The sequence below is a fragment of the Mangifera indica genome, chromosome 7 (assembly GCF_011075055.1).
Source record: "Mangifera indica cultivar Alphonso chromosome 7, CATAS_Mindica_2.1, whole genome shotgun sequence".
Lineage (NCBI taxonomy): Eukaryota > Viridiplantae > Streptophyta > Magnoliopsida > Sapindales > Anacardiaceae > Mangifera > Mangifera indica.
Genome location: NC_058143.1, coordinates 13,948,878 through 13,969,538, shown reverse-complemented (window position 1 = coordinate 13,969,538; position 20,661 = coordinate 13,948,878). Strand labels below are relative to the sequence as shown.

Here is a 20,661-nt window from a genome sequence, read left to right as displayed (position 1 = left end):
GTAATGATATATGAGAATGAGATGTTTGATTTTACTCGTATTGCACTCATTCCTTTTCATTTGAGTCTATAAAAATGAATTTGTTTTAATTGTTCGAATACTTTTTTTTGTTTAAAACATATTAAATTTATTTATTATCAAAATATTCAAAAGAAAAACATTAATAATATTATAAAAATAAAATGAAAGGTAAGTTTTTAGATATAATTAAAAAATTTGATTAAGATAATTTGAAATTAATAAAAGTTTGACTAAAATATTATAATTTTCTTTAATTAAAATATAGATATAATTAATAAAATTATACAAGTGATATTATATCATTAGAAAACAAACAAAAAAATGTAATTTAAAAAATTGAAGGATAATTTTTTAAGTATTACACTCAACTATATTAATTTAAAAGTAAAAATAAATTAATAATATTAAAAAATTGATTTAAAAAAATATTTTTTATAAAAAACACGGCTAACCTGCCACAAGTTCACGAGCCGCCATACCACGGGCCCTCATAAGTTAGCAAGCTGACCCACCTTTACATTGTAGTGCGCCTTAATCTGGCACAATCAATCCATAAATACAACGGATCGAGCCAAGGTCAACATGGGCGGTTACCATCTCTACACCCAACTGTGGAAAATGACAGGGCAATACTCCATATGAGGGTTGAGTCACCTTGGAGTAAATCAAGTTGCAAACTCAACGTGTCTCCGTCTGAATAAAAAAGATATTAAAACCTAACTTTAATTTATTAGAAACACGTGAATCTATAGTCTTATGTAGATTCAAATTCGATCTTGTTCAACCATGTTCGGAAACCAATCAGAGAACTTCCCAAAATCAAATGTTGATTTTCGTCCATTAGGAAGAAATTTTTTTTTCTATTAGTTTTTGACTTTTCTCTTGCCTTACCTTTAATTAAACTAACTTAATTTTCATTTTGTCAATGGTTGAAATTTACAAGAATTTGTTTCGTATACGTCCACGTTATGATTTAAGATCATTAAGTAAAAAAGTAATTTTAACTTTTGATTAGTTTATACAAAAATAATTTAATCTTTTTTTAATATACTTTCGATTATGTTACACATATTTTATGGTTAGAAGCATCTCTCAACAAACAATAACATATTCAATAAACCTAACAATTCTGTATACTTTTTCTTAAGCATACGTATTAATGTGTCTGATCTAAACCTCTATCATGATCACCAACTTTGAGATCCGTCAATTAGCTTGTTATTAACAATGTATTAAATAAATCAAAGGATGAGAAACTCTAATGTTTAATAAGATGTCCTTAATTATAATCAATTCTCTTGATCAACTTTTATAAGTTGTCTAGTAGGCTGGTGGCTCCCTACACTGTTCTCCAACTTGTTCAACATGATCCGAAGATAAACGTGTACAACAATCAAACGAGGCAGCAGAGGAGCCCACCAAAACTTACGAAGAAGTTACGCAACTGATCTGTTATATATGGTAGGTAATAAAGAAACAAAAACGTAAAATAGTATTTTTAAAAAAATATAGAATGAAAGTGTTGAAAAACTTATAAATATAAAAAAATGTAAAGTTTTTGAATATCAAATTTTTTATAATAAAAATATATAATTTGTATAATATAAAAATAAAAAATATTTTGAGTTTAAAAATATAAAAAATATGTGTTTAATTATTTCAAAAATTTTAAAATATTTTTGAAATATTTCGTGCAAGTTTCAAAAATAAAAACATTTTGAATACGTGGAAAGGCAACGATAGTGAGTTTCCGTGCTTCTTATCATATTTATGATGATGTTTTTGTCCTGCTGTCTTTTCACTTCTCATCCAAACCAAAGCCAAAGCATCTGGCTTTTTCCCTGTTTCCATAGAAGTGTAAGATATGGAGAGAGAAAGCATAGAAGATGGGCAACAACACGGACTCTTACATGCTTCTTTATTGGGAAAATATGGCAGCTCCAGTTCTGCTACTAGTTCCAAAAGTAGCAACTCTACCACTGCCGTTTTGTATTTCAGCACTTTTATTGCTGTTTGTGGTTCCTATGTTTTTGGAGCTTCTGTAAGTACCCTTCAGCTTGAAGTAACTTTTCTGTATGTGTAAAATATAGGGGATAAATTATTCTAGCTGGTTAATTTGGAGATTTTTCTATACGCATTTGATGTATATATAGGTTTTGCGTATTGATGATCATGCAGGTTGGATATTCATCACCTGCAGAGAATGGAATCATTGAGGATCTTGGCCTTTCTGTCACTGAGGTATTATGAATTGTTTGAGGGAGATAAATCTGATCTACCCATTGAGCCATTAATTCATAATTTGAACTTTTGTAAATATACGCATTGAACTTAACTTGTTTAAAAAATGCTTCTTTTAGAAATGTTACAATGAAGTTATAATCTTTGTCTGAGGAACCATAATCCATGTTTGGTTACGCAGTACTCACTGTTTGGCTCAATTATGACGATTGGAGCAATGATTGGTTCAGTCACTAGTGGAAAGATTTCAGATCGTTTTGGTAGGAGAGGTGTAAGTTCTTTATACTAAGTTAACATGCTCTGAGCCTGTTTGAAAATTTTCCCAATCATAATATTGGTATTCCACTTAATAGGCAATGAGGATCGCACAAATACTCTGCATCCCTGGGTGGCTGGCCATTGTATTCGCAGAGGTTTTCACTTTTCCACTTCACTCTTGATTCTCAGTTTATAGCTTGTACTGAGTTGTGAATATTAACGGCTTAAAAAATGCTTCATAAAAGGGAGCATGGTTGCTGGACCTCGGAAGATTTGTTGAAGGATGTGGTGTTGGAATTCTCTCTTATGTGGTAATTACAGTGAGCAGTTGCAGATTATTATTAATTTCTTATTCAAGCATCAATTTAAGATGGGTTTTTCCCTTCTTCTGAACAGGTTCCTGTATATATGGCAGAAATAACACCCAGAAACCTTCGTGGAGCATTTGTAGCTGTACATCAGGTAAAATGAGATAACCATAATTGCATAAGAAAAAAAATAAAAGAAATAGAAAATGAACCGGTTACTTATTTCAACACTTGTGTTGTTTTACAGTTCATCTTATCTATTAGCTTAGCATTAACGTATTTCATTGGAGCTGTTGTAAGCTGGCGCACCTTGGCCCTTATAGGTAATTTGGGTAAATTTTTGTTTTTTGTATGATTTTGGTGATGGCAGCTTTATACAACATGGCCCTGTGAATTCTGTTTGCAGGAATTATTCCATGTTTAATACAGCTCTTAGGTTTATTCATCATTCCAGAGTCTCCTAGATGGTTGGTAAGTTAAGAGATTCATAATTCTGCTTCAGAGTATTATTTATTAGGTATCTGAATGGCTCTTGAAAGTATATATGGAATATTTCGTAATTCTCCAAGAAAGTTGTAAATTTTGCTTAAATATCAAGTTTACATTACCTGCAGGCACAGAATGGTAGAGAGAAAGAGTGTGAAGCAATGATAAAGCGCCTTAGAGGAAAGGATGCCGATATTTCTGAGGAAGTAGCTGAGATTGAAGTAATATTATCTCTTACTAAATAATTGATCTTGAATGATATTCAAGTTTCTTGATTACAATTTTTTTTGGCAGAACTAATGGCATTTACATTTTACAGGAGTTTACTGAATCCCTTAAAATGCTCCCAGAAGGCAGAATCATTGACCTGTTTCAGCAAATATATGCCCGTTCACTCACTGTTAGCTGCCAATTAAATCTTATTCTTTCCTGTTGCCTACTTATAGGTCAGCAGATCTTATTTTGGATTGTTTGAAATTTCAGATTGGAATTGGACTTATGTTACTGCAACAATTTGGAGGGGCTAATGGGATTGTCTTTTATGCAAGTTCAATATTTGAATCTGCTGGTACAAATTTTAACTATTTTACTATATTAATTAAGAGAAGTATATTAAGAAAACGTAAAACCAAATATTCTTAACCGTTCCAGGTTTCTGCAGGTTTTTCAGCAAGTATTGGGAGTACACTAGTTGCAGTTATTCAGGTTACTTGTGATTTTATATTTTCTAAATTTGTTGCTTTTCTATGTGATATATGAGACATTGTGAAAATTTCTCTTAACAGATTCCGGCTGCAGTACTTGGTATAATCTTGATGGATAGAGCTGGAAGAAGACCACTTCTACTGGTAAAAAATGGCTAGTAAGTTATTTTCTCCTTTCAGTGTTGTTGAGAAAAGCCCTTGCTGAAATCTTCAGGAACTCTTGCACAGATTTCTGCAGTGGGAACATGCTTAGGCTGCTTACTTGCGGGGGTCTCATTCTCATTGCAGGTTTCTTCTAAATTTGTGCTCAAGTACTTTTAACTTCTCTCTTAAAGTGTCATTTGTCATGTACATGTATTTTGTTTCGTTCTTTTAAGATCAACCGATAAATGTTTTGAGATAACCAGGACCACCAGCTGTGGAAAGAAGTCACTCCTGCTTTGGTGTTTGTTGGAATATTGGTAGGATAATGTCCTCCTGAATTTCTTTTTTCCTACAAGCATGCACTCAAAGTTATTGTATAGATTCTAACATCTATGAGTGTGATCTTATCACGGAATTAGGTATATAATGGATCACTTGGATTAGGCCTTGCTGGGATACCATGGCTTATTATGTCAGAGGTTAGCTTACTTCATTTAGATTTAACTCTAATATCAATCAAACTGCCAAGAGTGTTTGGAGTTGAGACTTAATGGTGATTACCATTTCAGATTTTTCCCATTAACATGAAGGGTTCAGCTGGAAGTGTTGTTTCTTTGGTCAACTGGTTCAGTTCTTGGATTGTTACATACATTTTTAACCTATTAATGATTTGGAGCTCTGCAGGTGATGTCTCCCCCTCGTCTTTCTTTCACAAAAACCACTCTCAATATGAACCTATGTTAACAATTTCAGGAAAAAATTTCATATTCTAGAGCTCACTTTTGAAGAATAATAACTTTAATTGCCATACATCTCTTCAGGAACATTTTACATATTCTCTAGCATCGGCGCCTTGACAATTCTGTTCGTGGCAAAGTTGGTACCAGAGACTAAGGAGCAAACACTTGAGGAAATACAGGCATCAATGCACTCATTACCAGAGATTGAATAATTATACAAGGTATAATCCCTTCCTAAAATTTGAAATATACAAAGTCTTCAGCTTACATATTTCAACTTTGTCTAATGTTGCTGAGACTCGCAGTTCTGAGTTTCTTTTTGCTCTGCATATTTTCTTGGCAACCAAGACAGACAGGGTTTAGATAATGATATCACAAGATCTTGATACAAAATCAGGATACCAATTATGATCTTGATTATGGAATGACAATTTACAATCTTAGATACATTAAAAGCAGAAATTTACTATCAGCTGATTCTGTTGTATCGGTTCCTTCCCTTTCAGTTCTTAATGCTTCCTTTTACTTGATTGACCAGTAAGCTTCTCACTTTCCTTTGCTCAGGGTGAACCACAGAGGGAAAAAGGTTTCCTTGCAAACAAACAGAGTCCTATATGTAAGCTCCGGGAACTGTTAAAGGATCGGCTATTATTAGACTGCCACTGAAGAACCTGAAAATTCTTTCATCAATCCAATCAAATCGATGCTGTAATTTACCATTTAATTGTTTTTTAGTTGTCAACCAACCCATCTCCTAAGATTTTCCTGTAATACAGACGCTTTTGTGTTTCATTTTGCATAAATCCGTATGCAACACCAATAGGGTACAGGTATTTTGTCTTCTATCTTGATGGCATCGAAGAGCCAGTACATCCCATGAGTCAAAAATTGCATAATACTGTGTTATTCTGTGAGGCTGCTAGCTGAAGTTATGTACCGTATGGTCTGTTTATTCTCGATTTATCTTTGAATTTCCTCTTGTCAAGAGAGAAGCATATCCAAAGTTACTTGTCACAGGCTGACCGTCTCATCGTCAAATCTACCTGGCACTTAGCGGCACCCTTCGCTAAGTCAACCTCGAACCCCGTAAACTACCCAAAAACCGTCGCACGCTTGCTGTAATATACGAATAGCGGAAGCAGTTCAAGAATACTCAAACACTACTCAGACAAAGTATATAAGACAGTGAAATATGTGGAAAAATATATGTCGTATTCCTTGAAGATTGCTTGAATAAAATCTGTACAAAGAGATTTCTATATAGGCACAAAATGCCCTAAAAATCTACTTCAATGGATTTCCCTTTCCAAAGCACAGCCCTCCATGCCTGGCTGGCTGCTCATGATGATAAAGGATAAGAATTCATTTACATGGGTTTCACGCCCCTCGGACTCCCTTGGCTCACTTGCTGGAATATTCGAGACTTGGGCTTGGACATTTGCTATGACCTTAGTTAATAAATATGCGTATCAAATACGTTTAAAAAAATTTTTGAATAAAAAATATATTAAATATATATTTTACACCCTTCTCATATTAAACATGAATTATATAATATATTTTATGTTTATCATAAACTTAAAATACAAAATTGTCATTTTAATTTTCAATTATTTACAAAAATGCTATCATCATTTAAAAAAATTTTACAACTTTTTTTTTTAATTCTCAATCCTAATTTTACATTTTTTTTTCTGTGGCATGTATAAAGATTCATTCTGATCTGAAGTTTGAAATTCAAACTGATTAATTTGTTTGTTTTTTCTAATTAACTGATATGTTAATTATTATACAAAGAATTTTGATTATGTATTATGTTATATTATGTTTAATAATTAATTAAATACTTTACATTTGAATTATTATATTCATTTTCAATAAGAGATTTGTGAAAAGTACTAAAATTATTATGATATTGTCATATTTTTATAAACGTATTATTGGCGATATGTCATATTAAACTCATATATATACGTTCTGTATTTTTATTGTATGAAAATTTTAAAGGTGTTTTTTAACAAACGTATCTTTTATTATTTATCATATTATGCTCGTATAATTCATATATAATTTTGTTTTTCCATTTCTCTGTATTTACTAAGTAGGGCTACAAGATATCTGCGCCTGAACTCCTCTGTTAGGCTGTTGAAACAAAGGCTTGGCACCCTCACACTATTGTTGCACATATATTTAAACCTGGCTTGGACTCGCGTCGCGTTCACATTGTTGCGCGTCTACGGGTTGCACTGCAACGGCCTCCTACCGCGCTTGCGCTTGTTGGCCTGTGGCATCCTGTTACTGGTGGTCCAGAATTCACGGGAACCCATGGATATGTGATCATCAGGACCCAAAAAAATATCTAAACCTTGATTTCCATCTGTGCCTTATCCGTCATTGAATAGTGGATTAATATTCTAGTAATAAAGTTAAATTTGAGGAATATATAAAGTTGAAATGTTTTTTGCTCAATTTAGCTGCACATGAGAGAGAAATGTACAAGCAAAATGGGTTCCTTGTTCTTGATTCTTCATACTATTAATGGAATATTAAGAGCTAATCACATGTCCTTGTGTGTTTCTTACGGCAAACAAATTGCGCCATTATGAAATTCCCTGACGCTTCCTCTCTCCAAAGGGCTTACCTCACAGTTTGCCCATGAACATTTATTATGTAGAAACATACTTATACACAATATTCTAGCCAAACCCACCAGCCCAATTGCCTATAAATCATTGCCTGAGGTACTAAATTTACCATACAACTTGTTTTCCCAACCTTACTTTCCTTTTTATTGCTAATAATATGACAAAATCTGGGTCCAAGTCTCTATCCGCAGCAGCCAACCTTGCCAACCTTTTGCCCACAGGCACAGTCCTTGCATTCCAAGCTCTTGCACCTTCATTTTCCAACGGTGGCTCCTGCCTGCCGGCGAACAAGTACCTCACCTTAAGTATCATTGTATTTTGTTCAGTTGTTTGCTTCTTCTCCTCCTTCACTGACAGCTTCATCGACGAAAATGGGAAGCTCTTTTACGGCATTGCTACATTCAAAGGCCTCTACATCTTCAACAAAGAAGACCAGGAAGACAAAGAAACCGACATCGAAAAGGTAAATGCTGCTGGCAAAAAATGCAACAAAAATGAGGAGTTTCGTAAGTTGCAGAAGTATAGAATCCATTCAAAAGACTTTTTGCATGCGCTTTTATCACTGCTGGTGTTCCTGGTATTTGCAACTAGTAGCACTGATGTGCAAAGGTGTTTATTTCCTCATGCTGGGGCTAATGAAAACACATTGATGATTAATCTGCCTATAGCAGTTGGGGCTTTTGCAAGCTTTCTGTTCATGATTTTTCCCACAAAACGTAAAGGGATTGGTTATGCGCCGGCCAAGAAATGCCCAAATTGCAAAGGAAAACCACAAACTTGATAAAATTTTAGGTGATCTGTGTATTCAAAACCATATATATATATATATATATATATATATATATATATATGAACTATATTAAGAGAAGGATAAACTATGATCAGAGCTGAAACTGACGCTTGCACTCCTTAAGATAAATAAATAGGTATCATAAGTTTACCCCATCCAATTTGTATTTTATCACTAATTGCTTTGTCACTGATATCATTAGTAAATAAAGACATCAATTGCATTAAGTGTTTTTACAGGATCATCATAGTCATGTTGACTCAAACTAATATATCCCTAAGTATACTGACTAATGATTATACTTAAGTGTGAGTTTAGATTGCAAGAATTCATCTAATGCACTTGAAGGAGTTTTAAGATGGAAATAAAAACAATACTCAAATGAAGAATTTTTTAAGATTTGAAGAAAAACTCAAGTTTAAGTAAATACATTTGTAATTTGGAGTATTTATTTTGATTAGAATATTTATTTGCATGTGATAACTCACTTGAAAACTTATTCTCATATCTTTTATATTTTGGGTTAAAATGTTGTTTTTCAAACTTATTGGGTTAAACCAATTTTTTCACCAAAGTTTATTAACTCATTTAAAATGATGAAGTTTTGTGAACTACATTTTCATATCTCAAAGTTGGTTTTGAAAGAATTTTGAAATATGGGTTAAATTGTCACTTTTCAAAGGTTTAGGGGGTAAATGAAGTTTTCAAAAATTAAGGGGGTAAATGTAATAAAATTTAGTTGACCGAATTTGACCAGCTAAATTATTCGATGACAGCTTTCAAATTATCCAAAAGCCATGCATTTTGGCTTTCAAAAATTCGATTGATCGAATTAAATCCAATCGACTCAATTTTGGTTTGAAATTTTTAACGGTAAGTGTCACGTAGGCACCACAAGAGTGCCACATCACATTCGGTTAATTGAATTACATCCGATCAATCAAATTTTGTGCTTTTTAGAAAATTAAAACAATTAGTTTTTGTGCATAATGGTAACTTTTCTCATTTTCCCTTATATAAACCCAATCAAATTCAATCGAAAAAAACTTTTGCCACCAAAAACTTTCACATATTTGAGAGTAAATTAGTTTTGAGGTATTTACTTATAAATTCTCTTATCTAATCAAAACTCTTGTTTATATACTTTGTAATTTTATTTGCATTAAGTTATACTAAACTTAAACTTTCATATACATTCTTGAGAGATATTATATTTTGAAGTCATATCAAAATTCGTACTATAAAAGAGTAAAGTTTACTCTTGGAGAGATTAGAAAATTTCTAGTGAGAGAAATTAAATTCTAGCATTTGTAAAGGTTAATAACACCTTTGGAAGATATTTTATTGTGAAGAAAAACTTTATTGAGTTTTTGGTTAACCAAGAATTAGTAGAATATTCTAAGGGAGATAACTTGGAGGAGTGGACGTAGACCGAGTTGTGCCGAACCACTATTTATCGCATGTTTAATTTTCTCTTCCTTTAAACTTATACTTTATGTTGTGTGTTTTTTATTGTATTGATTATTTGAAATATTCTTGTCATTTTCATAAATTGTATTAAAAATAAGCAACATTCATTAATTTGATTAAATTGGTTTAATTCTTTAATTAGATAAAGATTGTTTTAAATTGTCTGATTCACCCCCCTCTTAGGTCATTCGATCCTTTAAGTTATACATCACTTCCAATTTTATGATCATTTAGGTCTCCTAAACAAATTGTTGGAGTCCAAACAACTAATTATCTTTAATGCAGTGATACTAAAGCTGCAAATGAGTTGAGTTGTGAGTAACAAACTGAGTTCAAGCTTAGGCATGTCAAGAATTTACTTGAGTCAAGTTTGAACTCGCACTTTATCAATTCAGTGAGCATGTGAGCTCACGTGAGTTGTATAATATCAATAGCTTTTGGCTTGGGAAATCTTCTCAATAGAATTACATGGGTCAACATAAGAATTTTATTTGTAAGAGAGGTTTTAAGTTTGCCGAGTAGTGCTTCTTGCCACCTCCACACTTGGTCTAGACCTTCTACATTTCAATACTTTGGTGTAGATTTCTTTTTTTTGGTGTATTTTTCTCTTGACAAACAATCCTACATATTTTTTTGTAAAGATTTGTTATGGTTAGTTGTTTATTTGTCCCCTGCTTGAACCTTGCCATTGTAGGATTTTTAATTGATCTTCTATCCTACTTAGATTGTATGATTACGGGTCAAGCCTTTTTAGTCTGTTCTTCGTTATCTAGGCTATTCTGGCAGGATGAGTATATGTTGTTTCTAAATCTCTTTTGATGGCTTGTTGTTTCTTTGTTAATATACTTGTTCAAAAAGAAAAAGAAATCAATAGAAATGTAAAAGTTAAAAATCTTGCATTTATGGCCCTTTAAAATTTCATTTACCCCATAAACTTAATTTTTGGTTAAATTTTTATATTTTACTATAAAAATTTTATTTGACCCCTCAGATTTTAAAATTTGCACATACAAACCAATGTTGAATTTTGAATATAAGTTGGTAATTGATAAATGTACAAACAATAGAGTTTAACTATAATTTTTTAAGTTGAGCTTGATTTAGCAATTTATATCTTAATTCAAACTCAAACCTGACATCTACCTTATTGAGTTAAACTCGATCTCAATAATATTTAGTTTGACTTGACTCAATGAGAGCCCTATTGACACTTTAAATGAATCTAATGTGCGTGTTTTACATCATTTAGTAATGATCATGACAAATAAATGAGAAAAATATATAAAATAAACAACATTTTTCCACCCAATGTTTGGCCTAAAAACACTTTTCATCTCCTATATGACATATATAACACTTTTCCCACTCAAAATTAAACTTTGTTTGCAAAAGCTAATGTTAAAAGAGCAAAATAGTAATTTTATCATCCCTTAATTTTGAAAATAAAAGAAAAAAATTCTTTACAAAACAAACCCAAACATTTTAAATATGATAATTTAGTCCTTAAAAAGTTTTAAGAACTCACAAATCAATTCTTGAATTTTTTTAGAAATCCTAATCGTTGGTGCCACTCCTTCGACAATTATTATATTCACCATCATATTTTGAAAATACTATTATAGCACCAATAGTCTGCAATATGATATTATCACTATTAATTTGTTACATTCTATTAAGTTATGTGGGTATATTTATCATTTTTGAAACTATCAAAGGGTATATTGAAATTTTAAAATTTTTGAATTTATAGAAAACCCCTAAACCCCAACATTTTTAAAAATTATAACTCACCCCGAAACACTCGATTATATATTATTAATAATTTTATCAATACTTCTACTAGTATAATTACTATTATCATTTATCATCATTTAACCTTGAAACTGGGAAAAGAGAAAGTAGGGTGAGGGTGAAAGGAAAATGAAATGAGCAGGTTCATATATAAATTAGATATTTAAAGAGTTTATTTTTAGGTTTTGTTAATATGAGGTTTTATGATAATTTTAAAAAGAGAAATATTAAGGATAAAATGGTAACTTCACACTTGATTACTGTGTAAAATATTTTATTCATTAACAAAGTTTGAATTCGAGTGAAAAGGTGCTTTTAAGCCATCCCTTGGATGAGAATATATATATATATATAACAGAACCTCCCTCAAATCATCATCAATCTATAGGACATTCATTCAATGGCTATTTAGGATTAGGCATCATATCCTCTTCTCCTTTTGCTTTTCTTATTGGTTGATTAATCGTCAGTGTAAAATAATTTCCCACGCCAAGGATTGGAAAAATTAAGTTTCCACCCCTTAATTTAAAATCTACAAATGTACTCAAAACTTAATTCTATCACCAAAAAGTAGTTAAATTATTATATTAAAAAACCTTAACTATTTAATTTTTATGAAACTATCTTGTTACCCCTAAAGGGTTTTTGATGATTTAATCGGATCTTGTGGTCCAAATCATATAAAAAAGTGTGATATTACTAAATCCAACAAAATTGCACTTTTCCAATATTATTCTAGTCATTGCATAATGCAATCTAAGATCTAAAGTCACACCCAAGGTATGATCTCTTGGATAGAAATCATAACTCTCTAGGCCAGAATCATGCATTTGCTTGGGGCAGTGATGACCAAAATACACCTATCTTGATGTAATCGACAATATCATTTTAAGATTTTTTTTCCCAAAAATTTTGGGAAAAAAATAAAATTTATAATTTTTTTTAACAGGACTGAGTTTTGAGTGATATTTTGTAGTTTTTGGATTCAAAGGGTGACAATGTGATTTTCTGCAAACCTTGGGTGGGAATAGTAAAAGAGAAAGTGGGGAAATATTTTCCATGTGGAAGTAAATCTGATGTTATTATTATTCTTTGGTGATTGTTGAGCAATATGAGCAATCACCAATCATAAATATGAAGATCATCAAAAGAATTAGTAGAGCATCATCTATATATATCAACAACTTGCCTTGGCCACGAGTCATAGGTGCATGTCTAATTTATGCTGTCTCCTGGAATATAATCGTGCATGGTTTGTGGTTAAGCTTACCCCGTGCTTTTTCATTTTACCATTTATTTTGGGTTTTTAATAAAGTTTTTTCCTTTTTTCTTTTTTTGGTTGATTGATTTGTTCTTCTTGTTTTCCAATATGAATTTCCTCGTATCATTGAAGCTATAAGGAATTCATTAAATTGTCTCTTTTCTCTCTAATGGCTTGTGTTTGAAAACACATTTTGGAATCGACAGTTGACACATTTTCATATTTATGAGTGAAAATGACCAGATTAAATTTGGGATAAATCAGTACCAATTATGAATTGTCCATTGAAGAACAAAAAGCATAATTAATCAAAAAATAAAATGAAAAATATAAACAAAAGCATGATAGAGACACCTAAACATTTATCCAGAAAGGAGACGATAGTGTTAGTGTGGGAGAGAAGATGCCAAAATTAGGTTAAGTGTCTGTCAATTTGCCATGTGAAGAGATGGTTTCCTTACACGTGTGGCAATTTTAATTTCTTGAAGAAGATAAGATGTGGGTGGTAATCCTTTAATTAATATTTTGATTACTGTACGCAAAACATCAAGATAAAGGGTTCCCACAATTGATGCTGTCTTTGATAATGACTCATTTTAAATCACCAATAACTATAGTTAGTTTCTGGGAAATTCATTTTGATATTCCCTAAAACTTTTTTTAATCAAATTCATTGGAATCAATACTTCAACAAAGATTGTTTTGAGATAAATTGTTCGGTTTTATTTGAATCAGTAAAAATGAAAATGAAGTTTCATTACTCAGATATAATGAAGAAAACTCAAGTTGATAGTTTAGCTTCTTAGCACCTATGAATTCACCTCTCTATTTCTTCCCATGTCTATAGGGAAAAGTCATAATATCTTTTCAAACTAATATCATGCAATCAATGTAATTATTTTATTTTTGTCTTATTAGAATAAAAATAAATCTTTATATTTATACTTGTATTAGGAATACTTAGATATAATATTTACAAGTAACTCTACCTCTTTCTCATAGAGGGGCTTTCAAAAAATTACTTCCTTGTATACACAACAAGGACTTTTCCGGAACATTTTTTCAAAAATAAATATGATATGTAAGCTTCCAAGTAGTGGGTTTAACCATGTTAAAAATTTTTTTCTATCTAGTGAGAGTCCGTCCTTCCATTCATTATTATATAATGGATATGAAAAATACATAACTAATTTCAATCACTAATATTGCCTTTCTGACACAAGGTTCATTATTATGCACTTTTAGTTGGTATACAAAAAATCAGATCAATTGTTTGACACTAGAATGAGGGTCACTCTAAAGAAATTAAGTTCTCTTCTATTATACAACATAACACTCTTCTCCCCTTATTCTTTTGCCATGAACAATACACTATTGATGGCCTACAAAAGATGAAACAAGAAAGCCTTTAGTGACCAACCTTTCAAGAATCTAACTCAAATTGTAATGTCACTTAGGACCATTCAATTATGCCATAAAAAGATAACTAACTCTAACAATTGCACAACTGTCAACACCTAGTGTGATTGTACAATCGAATGTGACCATTGGTCTCTACTAATGTTGCCCAACAACAATATGATGTTACCTCAAGAACACCATCATCATCAAAGACCTCAATCCCCTCAGAGGGATTATTCATAATAGGAACACCATCTTGCCACACAACTATCACTTGTTCATGCCAACAACAACAATAACAATGTGTCTTCAAGCAAGGGATCTTGAAGCCTATCTAGTGTGTATCAAAACCCAAACCTATTGCCTCCCTTCAAAGGCTCCCCCACAAAGACAACAACTAGGTGCTTTCGAGCACAAGACCTAGACTCTTCTCCAACTATAAAGATAAAATAATAATTTCATCATTCAAATTAAAAAAAAATTAAAAAATATAGCCCTTTTATAGATCTCACTTTAACATTTTAGAGATGTTGTTTGACCCTTTTATATGTTTGAAACTTGCAATTCAGTCTTTACAATTTTGGAAACCTTAGCCACCACCCTAAACAACCATAACCCATCAATTATTTCTTCAACCTTACAAATTATGGTTGTTTGACCACCACAATTTCACTAATAGGACAACTAGAATGGGCTATCAGTATGCACAAATGTGATTCATAAGAGACAAAGAACCAAGGATGAATTTGTTTGCCAATATACACAAAGACTCAGTCTAATATGATTCATGAGTGAAGATTAACTAATGGATTGGGTTGTCAACATGCACAAAGCTATGGGGTTGGATCATCGAAAGTGAAGAACACAACGAGAGCAAGAAAAGAGATATGGTGGGTGCAAGAGAGAAGTTGATAGTGCTTGACTAGTCATGTGACAGAGACGGGAGAGATGGTGGGTGAGAGAGAGGAGATGGCTTGCAGGGTTGGGAGTGTGGTGTACTCTGTTAAGGTAAGGAGACCATAACTTGGTGGTGATAGTTTGGTGGTGAGAAAGAAGACGGTGCTATTACAAATTTAATATCTAAAAGTTAATTTGAGGTGATATGACAAGTGTGAAAAGTGAAATGATTAAAGATAATATAAAATTTAACTTTTTGATGTTATGTTAAGATTCTTTTCCATTTATAAAATTTTATCTTGAGTAAAAAGAATATTATTTATATTATCAAAAAATGGAAAAGTGTTTTGGACCAAACCTTTGGTTAGAAAATATAATACACTCTAGTTAACTCAATCTAGTCTCATGTTACTCAATAAAACAATGCATGCACACTTTTTGTACATAGTTTAGATACATAGATAATATATTATTATATCATTAGATGATTTTAAATTGAAGATAAAGTAATACTCAATCATATAATAACTTATCATTTGTATACCTAAATTATATAAAAAAAAATATACACATAACATTATTCCACGTTACTAAGACTTGATAGCCGTGCTTACAAAAATTTGGACACTCTTTACAAAGCAGATTTTTAAGAGTATCTGCCCAATGTGCATGTAATGGTGATTCTAAACAAATTACCAATGCGCTTGCCAATTTGGCCAAAAAAAAGAGAAATATTGCTAACTTAAGGTTCTCTTGAAAAAACCTCAATCACACACATCAATATATAGTACATGCATTCTAGCAATAATCCATTTGATTGTGTTCATCCACTATTATAAATTATCATTCGCGTAAAATAAATATAAAAATAGAGAACATGGCACCCTTTTTGTATCTTATCTCATCCCTTTTGCGACCTTTCTCCACATATTAATATCTATCCATGTGTTAATTCATTAATTATAGTACGTAATGTGACAATCATAATATGCATGTATAAAATTAATTTTAATTTGCCCATATATGAGTTTACTTTCAATTCCTCCATATGAAAAAATTTGTAATATATATATACACACCATTTTCTCTTCTTTTAAAATGATTCATTGCCACAACATTATAACTTTCAAAATCAAAACCTATAAAGTTTTTTTCACTGTTAATAAAATTATGCGTATATATTTTTGATACATAATTTAAATATATAGATAATGTATCATCATATAATTAAATAATTTTGAATTAAAAATAAAATAATAATTAATCACATGATGATATATTATCTATATATTTAAATTATATATCAAATATATATGCACATACCATTCCTCTTTATTTAGTTATGTATTTATTTATTTATATTTGTGGAAATAATTCTTAAAGATGTAAAAAAAAAAAAACATTCGTGGCTTTTAGCCTTCTATGCAAGAGTACGTGGTTTATGTAGGAGCATACGCCAAACTTGGATCCTGTACAGATAAGTCTAAATCCTCCATAGCTGTATCAAATCTTATATATGATTCTTCTTTTAACTTATTTTTTAAAATTTTTCCATTTTATTATATGATCCCAAAATATCCAATATTATGCGTCACCTCAAATAAATTTGTTTGACTGTATATGCACCATAAAATAATTTTTTAATATGAAGACGATAATGGTTTTTCTTTTTAAAAAACAGGAAACTTTGCCTTTATAGATTAAATCAATAAATTTGGAATATAATAATCAGACTTATAATTATTATATTAAGTAAATTAAAATTTTATAAATATAATAAATTATTAAATTTAGATCTTTTTTCTAAAAATTTTAATATTTCACTAGATTTATTAACCTTAGAGTCAAAGATCTATGTTGATTGTTCCAAAATTATACAATCAATAATTCTTGCTTTTGCGTCATGTAATGAGATTGTTGATGATGTTAATCTTACCCTTGCTTCAAAGACACAGCTACATTGGCAACATGGTTATCTTTGCGTCATGTGATGAGAATATTTTTCTATATCTTTGTTCAAGCATATCGTTTTAAAGATAATATTTCGACACTAACATTACATTGGCAAATTTCTTTTGGCAATGTACGCACTTTCTCATAATCTGAATGTTGAATGTTAGAAGTCAAATATATATAAATAAACCGGCCACCGCCAACCTTACCCTCTGCCCTCTGGCAGCCTTAACTGGATGTGGTTCCTTTCTTTCTGTGATTATTGACTACCTTTTTATCAACTTGCACGGAGATTTAGATCATCAAGTTATCTTATTTGTTATATATTTATATATTCCTTGTTTCAACTTTGTGTTATTGCTCATAATTGGTGTCAAGTGCTAGCCAATACACTATGCATTCATTAGTTCATTTCATCTCTTATGTATCAACTCAATTAACTATCTTGCCGAATTCACTTAAATTTCATTGGCTAAGCTGATTTTCATAACCATTCATGCATGCAGACAACTTCAATGCATGCCCACAAAAAAGCCCTCCATCCATGATTATACTACTTCTGTTAACAGAAGTAAGATATGCACAAATGCCAATACAATTATATGTATATATTTTTTATATATAATTAAAATATACGAATAATGTGTTATCATAATGATTTTAAATTAAAGATAAAATAACACTCAATTACATAATAATATATTATTTATATGCTTAAATTATATATCAAAAGTTTGGAAATATAATATTACTTAAAAAATATTACATGCATAAAGTTTTTTAACAAAACAAATGAGTTGCTAATTACGAATTTTCATGTCTAATGTATAAATCATCATACACTCTTCAATTGTATTTCAACATATGTATGGATGATGTTGACAACCAAGCCTCTGCCCATTTCTACTAGCTACTTCCAATTACTTTAGTATTTTACTATTTTTTAATCTGAAAATGTGAAGACTTGTTACTACAAATAGATATTTAACATAAAAGAAATGCGAATATACTGCTATATAAAGGAAACCAACATTGAGAAGATAGATAAATCTGAATGTGATGAGCTAACAGCGAAGTCTTTGGCCATTTTCCTTGGGACCATGGCTCTTCTATCACTCCAGCTCAGGTTTCACGTTTGCTTTCTCTCTTCCCTATCTTTATTTGTCACAACGTAAGGTTATTATTAATACCCTCATCTTCTTTTTCTCTCTTGTTTCCTTTCCTTTCCTTTTTTCTCTCAACTGTCTCTCTATATCATGATGATGACCTTTTGCAAAAAGAGTGTTTTCTCTGTTCTAGGCCTCACCGCCGCCACCACAGACAACTCCATCGATTCAGATTGTAATAAAGCCCCTTATAAACACAAAGAAGGCTTAGGGTTAATCATCAGCACCACCGCTGAAACTTACCGTCCGCCTAATGTTATTGAATCCTCTCTTCTTAAATTATCGTCATCATCATCACCACAAACTCCTCCACCACCGCCATTCTTGAGTATGTTTGAGAAGAAGGACCCTGGAGGGGTTGGGTTTATCGACCTCATGGGCAGTGGGGTGAATGGGTTGATGTCATGTACTGAAAGCTTAGGGTTTGAGAGTTCGGATGAGATAAATGTTAAAGATGATAATTACACGAGAGTGGACTTGCCGACAAGGGCTGAAGGGAGAAAAAATGTCAGTGAGAAAAGACAGTTAAAGAAGTTTCCACCTCCACTCTCGTCTTTCAACCGTAACGGTCAGCCCAGTTTCTTTCTCCGGTCTGTTAGAACAGACGGGAGACTAGAGTTAACTGAAGTTAGAATCGATCGCCAGGAGATTTTACGCGCTTCAAGGCAAGATGGACGGTTGAGGTTGCATCTAATCAATGAAGAAGAAGAAGAAGAAGAAGAAGAAGAAGAAGAATACAACAACAACAACAACAACAGTTAGAAGCAGTGGAAGAAGAGGAGGAGAAAGATGAAGAGAGAATTGAGGGGTGGCCATTTAAGGGGGAATTATCAAGGAGATGTAATGAGGTGCGAATTGAAAACCACCACCACCATAATAACCTCCATGTGTGGAGGCAGCATTGTGTGACAACCAGGTGACTTCTACACCTCTTCACATGGGGCTGTGTGCACTGAATTACAAAGGGACAAACAACCCATGTCTCATTTCTCAGTTCTTTTGAACTTGAACCCAAAATACATTACACCTATCACTCCAACTGAAAATTATATTGCCCCTAATTATTAAAACCTATGAACCATTTAATCTCATGTACAGTTGATGTGATAGATCTAATGTATTTTAGGGTTTTTGTTATGAGCTGTCATTGTTGTCCATGTATATCAGCCAATAATGGAGGAGGAGAAAATATGAGGGAATTTTTCGGGATCCATGGTAACTTGAAGTGTCAACTGGGGGGATGACCGAGAGATAGAGAGAAGAGGGAACTGACTTGTTTACAATTTGCCAAATTTAGATGGTTTGGTTGCCCCTATGAAGGCTTGAAATATATTAGACTTGTCTTTGGAAAATGTCTTCAGTTAAATAAGTCATTTAATTATAATATAAATGTTTTCGCCATACATACATACATACATACATATATATATATATATATATATATATATATATATATATATATATATATATATATATATTTTATGGGTTATTGTTTAGATTCTTGAATAGCTTCACCAGTGTCTTTTCATAATAATAAAATTATGTCTATTAATTTTAGATTCACAAATGTATATTTATTTATATATGTCATTACATAATCGGGTAATATTTTATCTTTAATACAAAATCCCCTAATGATATAATGACATATATAAATGTGTACATATTTATATGTTTAAAATAAGTATACATAGCGAAAGTGTGTGTGATTCTTCTAAAACAAAATTCAAATATTTTTTTTAGTAAGTCAAAATTCAAATATCTCGAAAATATTTTATTTATTTTAATTAAAATAAAAAATACGTTTAGATGATATTTAATAATATAATAGTAGTCTTACTTAAAGACATGATAAGGCAAAACCGTGATTACTGCTGAGGAGGCTATAATTAGTAATTTTAACATGGTTTTAAAACAATTTGTTACAAAAAGGGTTCTGTTTGAATTTTTTTTTTTTTTTGGAGTTAGAATGATTAGACCAGGTCAAAAAACAAATTTAACGTAATTAACGTAAAAAATTATTTTTAAAGGAGAAATATTCATTATTGTGACTTAAGCCTAAAGACCTTATCTATTAATTTTGGAGGAGAGATATACCATCAAACAAAGTTATCTTTTATGTTAAAATGATTTTGGTTATATATTTAATAATAAATTACAATTGATTGGAATGGATTACTTCTCGTATCGAATTGACATTCCATCCAACTAATTTGTAATATATATATATATATATATATATATATATATATATATATATATATATATATATATATATATATTTATTTATTTATTTATTTATTTATTTATATGACTTGTTCTCATAATTGTGATGATAATAATATCACATGAACAATAGTAGGTGTGGAGCTAAATATATCATAT

At 31.2% G+C, this 20,661-nt stretch overlaps 3 protein-coding genes across 3 annotated transcripts; all 3 read left to right on the top strand.

Moving 5' to 3' along the window:
• Window positions 1-1,816: 1,816 nt before the first annotated feature.
• Window positions 1,817-5,889, top strand: LOC123220931 (sugar transporter ERD6-like 5). Its single transcript, XM_044643547.1, has 19 exons — window positions 1,817-2,062; window positions 2,200-2,262; window positions 2,444-2,533; window positions 2,616-2,675; window positions 2,766-2,831; window positions 2,917-2,982; window positions 3,076-3,151; window positions 3,235-3,299; window positions 3,443-3,535; window positions 3,634-3,714; window positions 3,798-3,882; window positions 3,976-4,019; window positions 4,100-4,162; window positions 4,247-4,306; window positions 4,426-4,479; window positions 4,582-4,641; window positions 4,732-4,846; window positions 4,984-5,123; window positions 5,467-5,889. Exons 1-18 carry the CDS (start codon window positions 1,886-1,888, stop codon window positions 5,112-5,114), a joined length of 1,449 nt encoding a protein of 482 aa, XP_044499482.1. The 5' UTR covers window positions 1,817-1,885; the 3' UTR covers window positions 5,115-5,123; window positions 5,467-5,889.
• Window positions 5,890-7,704: 1,815 nt separating this feature from the next.
• On the top strand, window positions 7,705-8,328 carry LOC123221505 (protein DMP10). The gene has a single exon (XM_044644343.1). It carries the CDS (start codon window positions 7,705-7,707, stop codon window positions 8,326-8,328), a length of 624 nt encoding a protein of 207 aa, XP_044500278.1.
• Window positions 8,329-18,155: 9,827 nt separating this feature from the next.
• LOC123220550 (protein FAF-like, chloroplastic) lies at window positions 18,156-19,681 on the top strand. The gene has a single exon (XM_044642801.1). It carries the CDS (start codon window positions 18,367-18,369, stop codon window positions 19,036-19,038), a length of 672 nt encoding a protein of 223 aa, XP_044498736.1. The 5' UTR covers window positions 18,156-18,366; the 3' UTR covers window positions 19,039-19,681.
• Window positions 19,682-20,661: the final 980 nt, after the last annotated feature.

Excerpts from the sequence above, each read along its gene's own strand:
- LOC123220550 (XM_044642801.1), top strand. The coding sequence starts at position 18,367 with ATGATGATGACCTTTTGCAAAAAGAGTGTTTTCTCTGTTCTAGGCCTC.
- LOC123221505 (XM_044644343.1), top strand. The coding sequence starts at position 7,705 with ATGACAAAATCTGGGTCCAAGTCTCTATCCGCAGCAGCCAACCTTGCC.
- LOC123220931 (XM_044643547.1), top strand. The coding sequence starts at position 1,886 with ATGGAGAGAGAAAGCATAGAAGATGGGCAACAACACGGACTCTTACAT. Across the intron at positions 3,536-3,633 it reads AGGAAGTAGCTGAGATTGAA|GAGTTTACTGAATCCCTTAA; the intron begins GTAATATTATCT and ends TACATTTTACAG. Across the intron at positions 4,480-4,581 it reads TGGTGTTTGTTGGAATATTG|GTATATAATGGATCACTTGG; the intron begins GTAGGATAATGT and ends TCACGGAATTAG.